General features: G+C 46.8%; 1 protein-coding gene across 1 annotated transcript in view; it reads right to left on the bottom strand.

Annotated features, from left to right (window-relative positions):
- Positions 1–14,115, bottom strand: part of LOC137631124 (tRNA (uracil-5-)-methyltransferase homolog B-like) — a 173,596-nt gene extending 159,481 nt beyond the window's left edge. The window contains exon 1 of the mRNA XM_068362782.1: positions 13,924–14,115. Coding sequence (XP_068218883.1) covers positions 13,924–14,003 — 80 coding nt within the window. The 5' untranslated portion in view covers positions 14,004–14,115. The remainder of the gene's footprint in view (positions 1–13,923) is intronic.
- Between the last annotated feature and the right edge of the window lie 393 nt (positions 14,116–14,508).

Here is a 14,508-nt window from a genome sequence, read left to right as displayed (position 1 = left end):
CCTCATCAAAACCCCTAATCTAGGCGCTCTCAAGAAATGACTTTGACCACCCGCCAAATCAACCAGGATGCGAAAGGCTTCTTAGCCTTCCGGACAACCCAAAAAAACAACAATAAAAACATTTCAAGAGAAAGATTAAAAGGGTATGGAATTAGGGAATTGTAGTGGTTGAGCCCTCACCCACTACTGCACTCGCTGCTACGAATGGTCCCAGTGTGTAGCAGTCCTCGTAAAGAGACTGGACATCCTTTAGATAAAAAGACGCAAACACTGACTTGCTTCTCCAATAGGTTGCGTCCATTATACTTCGCAGAGATCTATTTTGCTTAAAGGCCACGGAAGTTGCGACAGCTCTAACTTCGTGTGTCCTTACCTTCAGCAATGCTTGGTCTTCCTCACTCAGATGGGAATGAGCTTCTCGTATTAACAGTCTGATAAAATAGGATAAAGCATTCTTTGACATAGGCAAAGATGGTTTCTTAACTGAACACCATAAAGCTTCAGATAGGCCTCGTAAAGGTTTAGTTCGTTTTAAATAAAACTTAAGAGCTCTCACAGGGCATAAGACTCTTTCTAGTTCATTGCCTACCATATTCGATAAGCTGGGAATATCGAACGATTTCGGCCAAGGTCGAGAAGGTAGCTCATTTTTGGCTAGAAAACCAAGTTGTAGTGAACATGTAGCTTTTTCTGACGAAAATCCGATGTTCTTGCTGAAGGCATGAATCTCACTGACTCTTTTAGCTGTGGCTAAGCATACCAGGAAAAGTGTCTTTAAGGTGAGATCTTTCAGGGAGGCTGATTGTAGCGGCTCAAACCTGTCTGACATGAGGAATCTTAGTACCACGTCTAAATTCCAACCAGGTGTAACCAAACGACGCTCCTTCGTGGTCTCAAAAGACTTAAGGAGGTCCTGAAGATCTTTATTGTTGGAAAGATCTAAGCCTCTATGCCGGAAGACCGATGCCAACATGCTTCTGTAGCCCTTGATAGTGGGAGCTGAAAGAGATCGTTCTTTTCTCAGGTATAAGAGAAAGTCAGCTATTTGAGCTACAGAGGTACTGGTCGAGGATATAGATACTGACTTGCACCAGTTTCGGAAGACTTCCCACTTCGATTGGTAGACTCTAAGGGTGGATGTTCTCCTTGCTCTAGCAATCGCACTGGCTGCCTCCTTCGAAAAGCCTCTAGCTCTCGAGAGTCTTTCGATAGTCTGAAGGCAGTCAGACGAAGAGCGTGGAGGCTTTGGTGTACCTTCTTTACGTGTGGCTGACGTAGAAGGTCCACCCTTAGAGGAAGACTTCTGGGAACGTCTACTAGCCATCGAAGTACCTCGGTGAACCATTCTCTCGCGGGCCAGAGGGGAGCAACTAGCGTCAACCTTGTCCCTTCGTGAGAGGCGAACTTCTGCAGTACCTTGTTGACAATCTTGAACGGTGGGAATGCGTATAGATCTAGATGCGACCAATCTAGGAGAAAGGCATCTATATGAATTGCTGCTGGGTCCGGGATTGGTGAGCAATATATTGGGAGCCTCTTGGTCATCGAGGTTGCAAAGAGATCTATGGTTGGTTGGCCCCAAGTGGCCCAAAGTCTCTTGCATACATCCTTGTGGAGGGTCCATTCTGTTGGAATTACTTGTCCCCTCCGGCTGAGACAATCTGCCATGACATTCAAGTTGCCTTGGATGAACCTCGTAACTAGTGATATGTTTTGACCTTTTGACCAGATGAGCAGGTCCCTTGCGATCTCGTACAACGTCAGTGAGTGGGTCCCTCCTTGCTTGGAGATGTACGCCAAGGCAGTGGTGTTGTCCGAGTTCACTTCTACCACTTTGCCTTGAAGGAGAGACCTGAAGCTTTTCAAGGCCAGATGTACTGCCAGTAGCTCCTTGCAGTTGATATGCATTATCCTTTGACTCGAGTTCCATAGTCCCGAACATTCCCGACCGTCTAATGTCGCGCCCCAGCCCGTGTCCAATGCGTCCGAGAAGAGAACGTGGTTGGGAGTCTGAACAGCCAGGGGAAGACCCTCTCTTAGGCTGATACTGTCCTTCCACCAAGTCAGGCAAGACTTCATCTTCTCGGAAATGGGGATCGAGACCGCTTCTAGCGTCTTGTCCTTTTTCCAGTGAAATGCTAGGTGGTATTGAAGAGGACGGAGGTGTAGTCTTCCTAATGACACAAACTGTTCCAGGGATGATAGCGTCCCTATCAGACTCATCCACTTCCTGACTGAACATCGGTCCTTCTTCAGCATGTTCTGGATGCATAACTGGGCTTGGCTTGTTCTGGGGGCCGACGGAAAAGCCCGAAAAGCTAGACTGTGAATCTCCATCCCTAAATACACAATAGTTTGGGATGGGACCACTTGTGACTTTTCCATATTGACAAGGAGACCCAATTCCTTGGTCAGATCTAGAGTCCACTTTAGATCCTTCAGACAGCGACGACTGGAAGAAGCTCTGAGAAGCCAGTCGTCCAAATAGAGGGAGGCTCGGATGTCCGCTAAATGAAGGAATTTGGCTACATTCCTCATCAGCCTCGTAAACACACGAGGAGCTGTGCTTAGGCCAAAGCACAGGGCTTGAAACTGGTAGACAACCTTTTCGAAAACGAATCTCAGAAAAGGTTGGGAGTCCGGGTGGATGGGGACGTGGAAGTAGGCGTCCCTTAGGTCTAAAGAGACCATCCAGTCTTCCCTTCTGACCGCTGCTAGAACCGACTTTGTGGTCTCCATGGAGAACGTCTGCTTTGTGACAAAGACATTCAGAGCACTGACGTCTAGCACCGGCCTCCACCCTCCTGTCTTCTTTGACACCAAGAAGAGTCGGTTGTAGAATCCCGGGGTTTGATGGTCCGAGACTTTGACCACCGCTCCCTTCTCTAGTAAAAGAGACACTTCCTGTTTCAAGGCTCGTCTCTTGTCTTCCTCTCTGTACCTGGGAGAGAGATCGATGGGAGACGTTGCTAGAGGGGGTTTCCGTACAAACGGGATCTTGTACCCCTCTCTGAGCAACTTCACAGATTGTGCATCTGCGCCTCTCTTCTCCCAGGTCTGCCAGAAGTTCTTGAGTCTGGCTCCCACTGCTGTCTGAAGAAGCTGGCAGTCAGACTCTGCCCTTAAAGGACTTGGTTCCTTTCTTCTTTCCTCGTTTCCCTTTGGCACGAGCACCTCCTCTGCTGGAGGTTCTGCCACGAAAGGGCGGAATAAAACGGGACGCTGGAGTGTCCATCCTTGGTCTAGCTGACAAGGTAGGCAAAGGGGTAGCTTTGCGAGCGGAGGACGCAACAAGATCGTGAGTGTCCTTCTGTATCAATGAAGCGGCTATTTCCTTAATCAGGTCTTCTGGAAAAAGGCACTTGGAGAGAGGAGCAAAAAGAAGCTCGGATCTCTGGCACGGTGTAACTCCAGCTGAAAGGAATGAGCATAGGTTTTCACGCTTTTTAAGGACTCCGGACACAAAAGATGCAGCAAGCTCATTAGACCCATCACGTATGGCCTTGTCCATGCAGGACATAATGAGCAAGGAAGTCTCTTTCTCTGTTGGAGAGATCTTTCTGCTTAGGGCTCCTAGACACCAGTCTAAGAAGTTAAAAACTTCGAAGGCCCTAAAGATACCTTTCAAAAGGTGGTCCAGGTCCGAAGATGACCAACATATCTTTGAGCGTCTCATGGCAAGGCGGCGGGGAGAGTCTACGAGGCTTGAGAAGTCGCCCTGGGCAGAGGCAGGAACTCCCAAGCCGAGAACTTCTCCCGTGGCATACCAGACGCTCGATCTAGAAGAGAGTCTAGCAGGGGGAAACGTAAAGGCTGTCTTCCCTAAACTCTTCTTGGACTGCAACCATTCTCCTATCACCCGCAAAGCTCTCTTGGACGAGCGTGCGAGGACGAGTCTAGTAAAGGCAGGAGTGGTAGACGGCATGCCTAACACAAACTCTGACGGAGGAGAACGAGGAGCCACAGAAACAAACTGGTCCGGAAACATCTCTTTGAAAATGGCTAAAACTTTCCTAAAGTCCAAAGAGGGTTGCGTAGACTTAGGCTCGTCCAATTCTGATTGTGGTTCATCTATGTGTGCAGCAACATCATCATCAGAAAGTCCCTCATCCGATAACTGATGAGGAAACGGCAACGGAGTGGGTAACGGCTGGTTCGCTGAGTCCGGTCGCACGGGTGCATGCGTGACTGAGCCGGACGCAACGTCATGGAACTGCTGCCCAGTCTGTGAGCTGGCAACAACCATAGCAGCGCGGGGACGCACAGCGTCTACTCCAGACTGTCTGGACTGATGTGGGTGCGCAGTGGCAACCACACTGGGTTGCGGAGGTTGACGCACCGCGTCAAAACAAAACAACTCTGACGGTTGTTGAACCTCTCGAACGTCAACGGAGACCTCCGTGCGTCGCTTAACGTCAACATGCGGCTGGCAGATCACACTGGAACGCATGGGTGGCGGAACTCTCTCATCTGGTGTGCGTGAGAAGGTTACCTCAGCGTCCACAGGACGCACAACCGATCGTGTGGAAGGTTGTGGGCTAGGTACTGCACTAGCTGGTGCGGCAGCAACCTTCTCCGCACGAAAGTCCTGCATTAGAGACGTCAGTTTAGACTGCATGTCTTGCAGAAGAGACCACTTAGGGTCTACGGGAACAGGTGCGGCGACAGACGGTGTTACTGTCTGAAGCGGTACCGCTTTGCCTCTCTTAGGCGGTGAGCAGTCATCGGATGACGGCAGCGAGTCCGAACTGACCAAGTGGCTACAACTGGGCCGTTGGACTTGCGCGGAAGGGACCGACTTGCGTTTTAACGGTTGTGAGACCTTGGTCCAGGGTTTCTTGCGAGAAACACCTTCCGAAGACGAGGTATAAATGGGCTCTCTCGTCTTAGTTAGGCAGGGGCGATCTTGAGTAGATACGCCCGATACCACGGAGGGAACGTCTGTTCGCTGATTAAAGCCTCTCGAACCCATTTGTCGTACGACATTGCTTCTCCCCTGGACTTGGGAGCTTGCAAGAGGTCCCGGACTAGGAGGACGACAGGCACGAACAGACGAACCCTCAAGCGCAACACTATCCACAACACTATCACTCGGCACTTTAGCACTTCCCACTGCACTTTTGCACTTAAGCTCCTTCACATCCGCCATGAGCTGATTACGGTCACTAGCAAGGGACTCAACTCTCTCACCCAGAGCCTGGATGGCACGCATCATATCAGCCATCGAAGGTTCCTGAGTGCCAGGAGGGGGGTTAGGAGCAACCACTACAGGGGAAGGAATAGGTTGTGGGGCATGAGGAGAGGATATATCAATAGAACGAGAAGAACTTCTCCTAACTCTATCTCTCTCTAGCCTACGTGTATACTTTTGGAATTCGATAAAATCGAATTCCGAAAGCCCAACGCACTCCTCACACCGATCTTCCAATTGACAGGTTTTATCCCGACAATTGGAACAAACAGTGTGAGGGTCGATAGAAGCCTTCGGAAGACGCCTTGAACAGTCCCTAGCATTGCACTTCCTAAATTTTGGGACTTGTGAAGGGTCAGCCATTTTGAATTGGTCAAAGGGAAATTCAAAAAACTATCAAAAAGTCATCAACAAAGAATCCGTTATCAAAAAGAGTTCAAGGATTTGTGTGAAGAGAAACCCTGCACAGCGAAAGCTCAAAACTAGAATAAAGTACTTCACCAATTAGTTGTGAAAAAACTCCAGTTTAGCAACAGCGAGTAAGTACGTCTTGTCGATAGCACGACAGAGAGAAAAATTGAGTCTTTGTTTACATTGAGTACTGGGTATCTGGACGACAGATGGCGCTGTTGGGCACACCCGCAACCTGTGTAGCGATCGCTGGCGAGTTTTTACCTTAGAGTTGTCTGTCGGGCAACAGAGTTGCAGCTATATAATCACCGGCTAAGTTAAATATTGAAAATATATTAGTAGTTGGTTGCAACAGGCATAATCTTCCTTATTACTTATCAAATGGCTTTTCCAAAAGGGAAAATATTGTTTATCTTGATTGAAATATATCACGATGCTAGTTTTACAATTTAAAAAATAATACCTCCCCTTGAGGGGTGTATGTATGATACCAGCCATCTGTACGTATGATGACAGCTGACTAAGAATACGGGAGCGTAAAGCGGGTCCGGACCCCGCTAGGTAAGTAAGTTAGAACACGGCTTGTAGGCTAAGTTAGGGCGGAAGTTTAGGTTAATTGCTGTCAATTTTCGGACGCAGGAGAAACTGGCCGCTGATATACAAAGGTTCCTACCTTGATATCTATAAAACACCATAAAATGTTATTTTTATTAGTAAAATAAATTTTTGAATATACTTACCCGATAATCATGTAGCTGTCAACTCCGTTGCCCGACAGAATTCTATGGAGGGATACGCCAGCTATCACAATACTAGAAGGGGGTGTATTTACCAGCGCCACCTGTGGCCAGGTACTCAAGTACTTCTTGTTGACACCTCCTCAATTATTCCTCGGTCCACTGGTTCTCTATGGGGAGGAAGGGAGGGTCGATTAAATCATGATTATCGGGTAAGTATATTCAAAAATTTATTTTACTAATAAAAATAACATTTTTCAATATTAAACTTACCCGATAATCATGTAGCTGATTCACACCCAGGGGGGTGGGTGAAAAACCAGTGTACAAGACTAAAGGATAGCTAAGTATCCCGTATTTCATATAATCAGTTATCCACAATAACAATGAAATAATAAGTACCTGGTAAGGAAGTCGACTTGAACCGTTACTCTGCCTTTAATAAGATCGTCTTCCTTACTGAGCGCAGCGTTCCTCTTGGGAGGCTGAATCAACTCAAAGGTGCTAAAGTATACAGGGCTGCAACCCATACTAAAGGACCTCATCACAACCTTTAACCTCGGCGCTTCTCAAGAAAGAATTGACCACCCGCCAAATCAACAAGGATGTGGAAGGCTTCTTAGCCGACCGTACAACCCATAAAAAGTATTCAAGAGAAAGGTTAAAAGGTTATGGGATTATGGAAATGTAGTGGCTGAGCCCTCGCCTACTACTGCATTCGTTGCTACGAATGGTCCCAGGGTGTAGCAGTACTCGTAAAGAGACTGGACATCTTTGAGATAGAATGATGCGAACACTGACTTGCTTCTCCAATAGGTTGCATCCATAACACTCTGCAGAGAATGGTTCTGTTTGAAGGCCACTGAAGTAGCCACAGCTCCCACTTCATGTGTCCTTACCTTCAGCAAAGCAAGGTCTTCTTCCTTCAGACGAGAATGTGTTTCTCTAATCAGAAGCCTGAATAGTAAGAAACTGAGTTCTTAGAACTTGGAAAAGAAGGTTTCTTGATAGCACACTATAAGGCTTCTGATTGTCCTTGTAAAGGTTAAGACCTTTTTAGATAGTACCTAAGAGCTCTAACTGGGCAAAGTACTCTTTTCAGATCATTCCCCACCAAGTTGGACAGGCTTGGGATCTCGAACGACTTAGGCCAAGGACGTGAAGGAAGCTCGTTTAGCAAAAACCGAGCTGCAAGGAACATGTAGCCGTTTCAGATGTGAAAACAATGATCCTGCTGAAGGCGTGGATCTCACTTACTCTTTTAGCTGTTGTCAAGCACACGAGGAAAAGAGTTTTTAATGTGAGGTCCTAAAAAGAGGCTGATTGGAGAGGTTCAAATCTTGATGACATAAGGAACCTTAGGACCACGTCTAGATTCCAGCCTGGAGTGGACAACCGACGTTCCTTTGAGGTCTCAAAAGACCTAGGGAGGTCCTGTAGATCTTTGTTGGTGGAAAGATCCAAGCCTCTGTGGCGGAAAACCGCTGCCAACATACTTCTGTAACCCTTGATCGTAGGAGCTGAAAGGGATCTTACTTTCCTTAGATATAACAGGAAGTCAGCAATCTGGGTTACAGTGGTACTGGTTGAGGAAAACTGCATTGGTCTTGTACCAGCTACGGAAGACTTCCCCTTGAGACTGATAGATTCTGAGAGTGGATGTTCTCCTTGCTTTGACAATCGCTCTGGCTGCCTCCTTCGAAAAGCCCCTAGCTCTTGAGAGTCTTTCGAAAGTCTGAAGGCAGTCAGACGAAGAGCGTGGAGGATTGGGTGTACCTTCTTTACGTGAGGTAGACTTAGAAGGTTCACTCCTAGAGGAAGAGTCCTGGGAATGTCGACCAGCCATTGCAGTACCTCTAAGAACCATTCTCTCGCGGACCAGAGCGGAGCCAACCAACGTCAGCCGTGTCCCTTAGTGAGAGGAGAACTTCTGAAGTACTCTGTTGACAATCTTGAACGGCGGGAATGCATACAGGTCGAGATGGAACCAATCCAGCAGAAAAGCATCCACGTGAACTGCTGCTGGGTCTGGAATCGGAGAACAATACAACAGGAGTCTCTAGGTTATCGAGGTAGTGAACAGATCTATGGTTGGCTGACCCCACAGGGCCCAAAGTCTGTTGCAAACATTCTTGAGAAGGGTCCACTCTGTGGGGATGACCTGACCCTTCCGTCTGAGGTGATCTGCCATGACATTCATACCGCCCTGAATGAACCTCGTTACCAGTTAGCTTTCGATCTAAAGACCAGATGAGTAGGTCCCTTGCGATCTAGAACAACTTCCACGAAAGAGTCCCTCCCTGCTTGAAGATGTAAGCCAGGGCTGTGGTGTTGTCAGAGTCCACCTCCACCACTTTGTTAAGCTGGAGGGACTTGAAGTTTATCAAGGCCAGAATAACCGCCAACAACTTCTTGCAAATGATGTGAAGTGTCCTTTGCTCCTGATTCCATGTTCCCGAGCATTCTTGTCCGTCCAAAGTCGCACCCCAGCCCGTGTCTGATGCGTCCGAGAGGAGACGGCGGTCGTGTTTCTGAACAGCCAAAGGTAGCCTTCCTTGAGAAGAAAGCTGTTCTTACACCACGCGAGAGAAGACCTCCTCTCTTCGGAAACAGGAACTGAGACCGTCTCTAGCGTCATGTCCTTTATCCAGTGAGCAGCTAGATGATACTGAAGGGAGGGGAGGTGGAGTCTCCCTAACACGATGAACAGGGCCAGCGATGAAAGTGTCCCTGTTAGACTCATCCACTACCTGACTGAGCATCGGTTCCTTCTCAGCATGCTCTGGATGCATTCTAGGGCTTGGAAGATCCTTGGGGCCGACGGAAAAGTCCGAAAAGCTCGACTCTGAAGATCCATACCCAAGGAGACAATGGTCTGGGATGGAACGAGCTGAGACTCCTCAAAATTGACCAGGAGGCCCAGTTCCTTGGTCAGATCCATAGTCCATTTGAAAATCTCCAGACAGCGACGACTTGTGGGAGCTCTTAAAAGCCAGTCGTCTGACGGAGCCGGACACAAGATCATGATACTGCTGCACAGTCTGTGAACTGTCAATCATGGGCAAGCGAGGAAGTACAGTGACAACCCGAATCTGTCTAGACTGTCTGGGTCGTACAGACAACTCCTTAACGGGTTGCTGAGGTTGCCGCACTGCGTCACAACAAGTCACTTCTGTTGGTTGTTGAACGTCTTCCCCGTGACACATTGACTCCGTAAACAAAAAATCCTCTAACAAGGACTAAGCTTGGACTGCATGTCATGCAACACAGCTCAAGGTCTATGGGAGCAGGTGTGGTAACAGACGGGATTAGCGACTGAAGTGGAACCATAACCTTCCCTGGAAGCATGTTATGCTTAAATAAAAGTCCATAAGAGGTTATGCAGCTAAAGGCTCCCTCCAAATGACAGAGTCCTCAAGGGAATATCAGAAGGAGGGAGAAAAGAACTTTCTCATCTACAGGGACCTTATCCTAGAAAAGCTAAGTTCTCTGAGTGAGGGTTCACTGGTGCAAAAGCAGCAGACTAGAAGGCAACGTTATGAAACTGCTTGACAGTCTAGTGAGTTGGCAACAACCCAAGATGTGTGACTGAGAAGCATGCGGTGAGGTATGCAGAGCATGATGTATGCAGAGTATGCTGTATGCAGAGCATGCTGTATGTAGAGCATGTTGTATGCAGAGCATGCTGAATGCAGAGCATGCTGTATGCAGAGCATGTTGTATGCAGAGCATGCTGAATGCAGAGCATGCTGTATGCTGAGCATGTAGTAAGCAGAGCCTGCTGTAAGCAGAGCCTGCTGTAAGGAAAGCAGAGCGTGTGCATGGCGTTTAACATTTCTCAGAAATTCCATGACCAGTGCTAGAGTGCTTTATGCATGCTTGCATGGGGTTTAAAAATCAACATAATGTTTACCTTACATTCATAACTCATGATTCATATTTTTGCCATGGTTTGAAAATGGAGGTAAGGTATGCTGAACAGCAGAGTCAGAACGAGCTGGAACAACAATAGTTGTGGTTTCCTCTTCAAGACTCTGTTGAGGGAACACCTGAGGCTCAGTCTGCAAAGGCTGAATAAAAGACAAGCAGAAGGAAGGCGCATGGGTGGAGGAGGCTGACTCCTAGCATGAGTGGTTGAACCCAAGGGTTGCGCTTGCTGAGCGGTTGGCGGAAGCGGAGTAGCAAGTTCCAGTTCCTGTGGTGTGAGCGGAGCGCGATGAGGAAGAGGCTGCGCAGAACAAGGTAAATGTCTCGCAAGCTGAGGCTCCTGAGGCGCAAGGCTAAGGTGTTGTGGTGCTTGCCTTGTGGAGGGTTGAGCTCGCTGCAGCGAGAGCTGAGGAGACTGACTCATGGACGGGAGAGGTTGTTGTACCTCAACCGAGTGTTGCATCACTGGTGGAGCAGCAAGTGGAGGCGGAGGAAGAGAGGTATAATCCTCCTGATCCCATTGTAAAGGTTGCCTTAAGGAAGGCGGAGGCTGAACACCACTGGGAACAGCAAACTCAGCACGTGGCTCAACATCGTACGCCTGGCAGGTGGTACTGCGATCAGGCGGAGCGAGCGTAGGCGGAGGGAGTGTAGGCGGAGGCGGAGGAGCAACACTCTCAGCCCGACACTCACGCATCAAGTCCGAAAGCTGTGCTTGCATGGACTGTAGTAGAGTCCACAACATCGTACGCCTGGCAGGTGGTACTGCGATCAGGCGGAGCGAGTGTAGGCGGAGGGAGTGTAGGCGGAGGCGGAGGAGCAACACTCTCAGCCCGACACTCACGCATCAAGTCCGAAAGCTGTGCTTGCATGGACTGTAGTAGAGTCCACAACATCGTACGCCTGGCAGGTGGTACTGCGATCAGGCGGAGCGAGCATAGGCGGAGGGAGTGTAGGCGGAGGCGGAGGCGCAACACTCTCAGCCCGACACTCACGCATCAAGTCCGAAAGCAGTGCTTGCATGGACTGTAGTAGAGTCCACTTGGGGTCGGCAGAAACTACAGTAGGCTGAGGTAAAGCCTTAACAGTCGAGCTCTGTTGTGGCAGAACCTTACTCCTCTTAGGCGGAGTGCATTCAACTGATGACTGAGGAGAGTCAGAGCTAACCCAATGACTGTGAACTCTAACTTCGTACGTCTGGCATAGGTCTGGACTTTACGTTTAAAAGGTCTTGAGACCTGAGACCAGCGTTTTCTCCCCTAAATTTTTTCTGCAGACGAGCAAAATAAGGGCTCAATCGTCTGCGGGTGGGAGTGACGGTCTCGGTAAGACACGCCCACAACCACCGAGGATACTTCTGTGCGCCGATCAAGGCCTGCTGAACCCTTCTGCCCTTCGACATTGCTTCTCCCCTGGGCTTGGGAGCTTGCAAGAGGTCCCGGACTGGGAGGACGACTGGCGCGCACAAAAGTACCCTCACGCACAACACTGACATACTTTGCGCTAATCACTTATCACTTTGATTTCTGTTTGCACTTATTTCACTGAACTCGAAACTTTAAGTGGTTTGTACCTGAAACACGCAATTCTATCCTTTCTCAAAAGTTAGTAATTGCGAAAACAGAATTACAATGTAACAGAAAAATCTAATGAAAGATAATTCAGTGGCTGGAAAGAGACTAAACACTAGATCACTCTAGAAACGTTTAGTTTCTTCCCCTAAAGAGACTAGGGAGAAGAGCAAAAACGATAACGACGTTACTCGTACGCCTGGCAGGCTTGAATGAAACGTTTATCCTCTTTCTCCCTACGTCTCTATCTCTCTCTCTCTCTCTCTCTCTTGACTTAGAACCTGAGAGAAGAGCCCAATCATATATATCGTTAAAACATATTATTGTTAAAGGAAAAAACTGAAAAGTTCCTTTATTAGGATCAAAACCATTAAGTTAAGAAAGAATGAACAAAACGCTAGACACGGTTACTCTTACTGCAACGTGAAACCGTGAACATTCTTTCTCTATCGTAACGATAGAGTGCAAGTTGAACGTTCTGAACGTCAACAACTGCAGAGACAAAACAAAACGTTAGTTCAACTTTGAAAACAGTACGAGACTATCAAAGAAATTCTTTCAAACTCTGTGGCGGAAATGGCATAATATGTTAACAGGTAAAACCGAAATGACGGGCTCAATGTTAATTAACTTCGGTACCAAGAAAAGACCGCCTACTATTAGGAAGGTCGAATATAAACAAATATAAAAATTAATTTTAATAAGTTTATAATAAAAGGAAGTTAATCGAAGAGGCCTATAAGAGGCGGAGAGATATGAAATAAATCTATAACTTTTGTTAAGCAAAATTAAGAAAGAGAGTCTATACTCTCTTAGACACCAACACTTCCGTCTAAGGGAAGGGTCGGCCATTAAAAAGTGAACGAGAGTTCATACTCTCTTCGTCACTATAATTAATCAAATTAATTCCAAAAGCTAACTAAGCTAATATAGAAGTTTCCAGTAAAGCGACAGCCGAAATCAAAGAGAAATACTTCACCAAAGTCGTGAAAATACTCCAAGAACATAAGCGTATCCCAGAACGTCTTGCCGGAAGCACGACAGAGGAATAATTGAGGAGGTGTCAACAAGAAGTACTTGAGTACCTGGCCACAGGTGGCGCTGGTAAATACACCCCCTTCTAGTATTGTGATAGCTGGCGTATCCCTCCATAGAATTCTGTCGGGCAACGGAGTTGACAGCTACATGATTATCGGGTAAGTTTAATATTGAAAAATTGTTTTCTTCTTATATTTTTTTTCAACATATGCCAGTTCCTGATAAGGTCCATGGGGTGTATGTATGATAGCGGCCACCTGATGTATTATTATGTCCAATTTAGAATACGGCAGTATAAAGGAGGTCGCAGGGGGCGTTAGCCCCCCCGTTAGTTAAGTAGGTAAGGACACGGCTTGTAGGTTAGGTTAGGGGGGAAAGTTTAGCTTAGTTGATGTCCCTTTTTAATCAACACATGAGGAACTAGCCACTGATATACAAAGGCTCCCTGTACTATACTATAATTTTACCATTTTTAAATTCCAGGGGACGTGCAAAAACATTCAACAGATTCATGCAGGACAAGGTTTCTTCATGTTAAAGTATAAATCTCCTGACAAAATAATACCAATAATACTCTAAAATGCAGAGCCTTTGTATATCAGCGGCCAATTCCTCATGCGTCGATTAAAAATGGTCATCAACTGACCTAAATTTTCCCCCCTAACCTAATCTACAAGCCATGTCAGAGCCTTTGTATATCAGCAGCCAGTTCCTCAAGTACTGATTAAAAATGGACATCAGCTAACCTAAACTTTCCCCCTAACCTAACCTACAAGCCGTGTTCTTACCTACTTACCAAACGGGGAGGGGCTAACGTCCCTTTGTGACCCCCCTTAAACTGCCGTATTCTGTTGGACATAATAAATGCATACAGGTCGCCGCTATCAAACATACACCCAAACACTCAACAGATTCATGCAGGACAAGATTTCTTCATGGAAAAGTATAAATAACTGACAAAATAATCTAAAATTCTTTGTCCAATAGGAAACAAACAAGGTCCGTGGTCTAACTTACGAAATAGTAGCAAACTGCAAAGTCCTCCTACCTTGGGCGGAGTTTTCTAATTCCTCTCCGTACTGTTGACTGGAGACAAAATAGGTGAAGTCGGGGACGTATGACATTCATCCCCTCAATTCCTTTACCGTTATATCAAAGCTGAAGAGTAAATTGGAATAAAATGTCAAAGTCAGATTTACGGCAAAACGCAAAGGCAAAATCAAGTACCGTTAAGTAGTAGTAGTTTAACCGATATTGCTTTGTAACGGCTCCTCCCTGGATGCTCGTTTAAGTTTGCTTTATCCTATTCATTCATCTTTATCTTCCTGGTATCGTCGTAACATACGATTAAACATAATTATTATCTAGTCACATGATAGCCAATATAGTAAAATATTATCTAGATAATTTATTTCTGTAAAGTTCATTTTATTTCTTATTCAAGTAGTAAGGGTATACTGTTGAGGCTTCGCTATAAAGTAAACGTGTGTGTGTGTGTGTGTGTGTGTGTGTGTGTGTGTGTGTGTGTGTGTGTGTGTAGTACAGTTGGCTTCATTGATTCCAGTACATTTCAGGGAAAGATAAGAAGGCGTCAGTGTACTGGTATTAATGAAGCCAGCCAACTATACACGTT

Source organism: Palaemon carinicauda, chromosome 39 (assembly GCF_036898095.1).
Source record: "Palaemon carinicauda isolate YSFRI2023 chromosome 39, ASM3689809v2, whole genome shotgun sequence".
NCBI lineage: Eukaryota > Metazoa > Arthropoda > Malacostraca > Decapoda > Palaemonidae > Palaemon > Palaemon carinicauda.
Note: the sequence above shows the minus strand (reverse complement) of the source record. Positions and strands in the feature narration are given on the sequence as shown.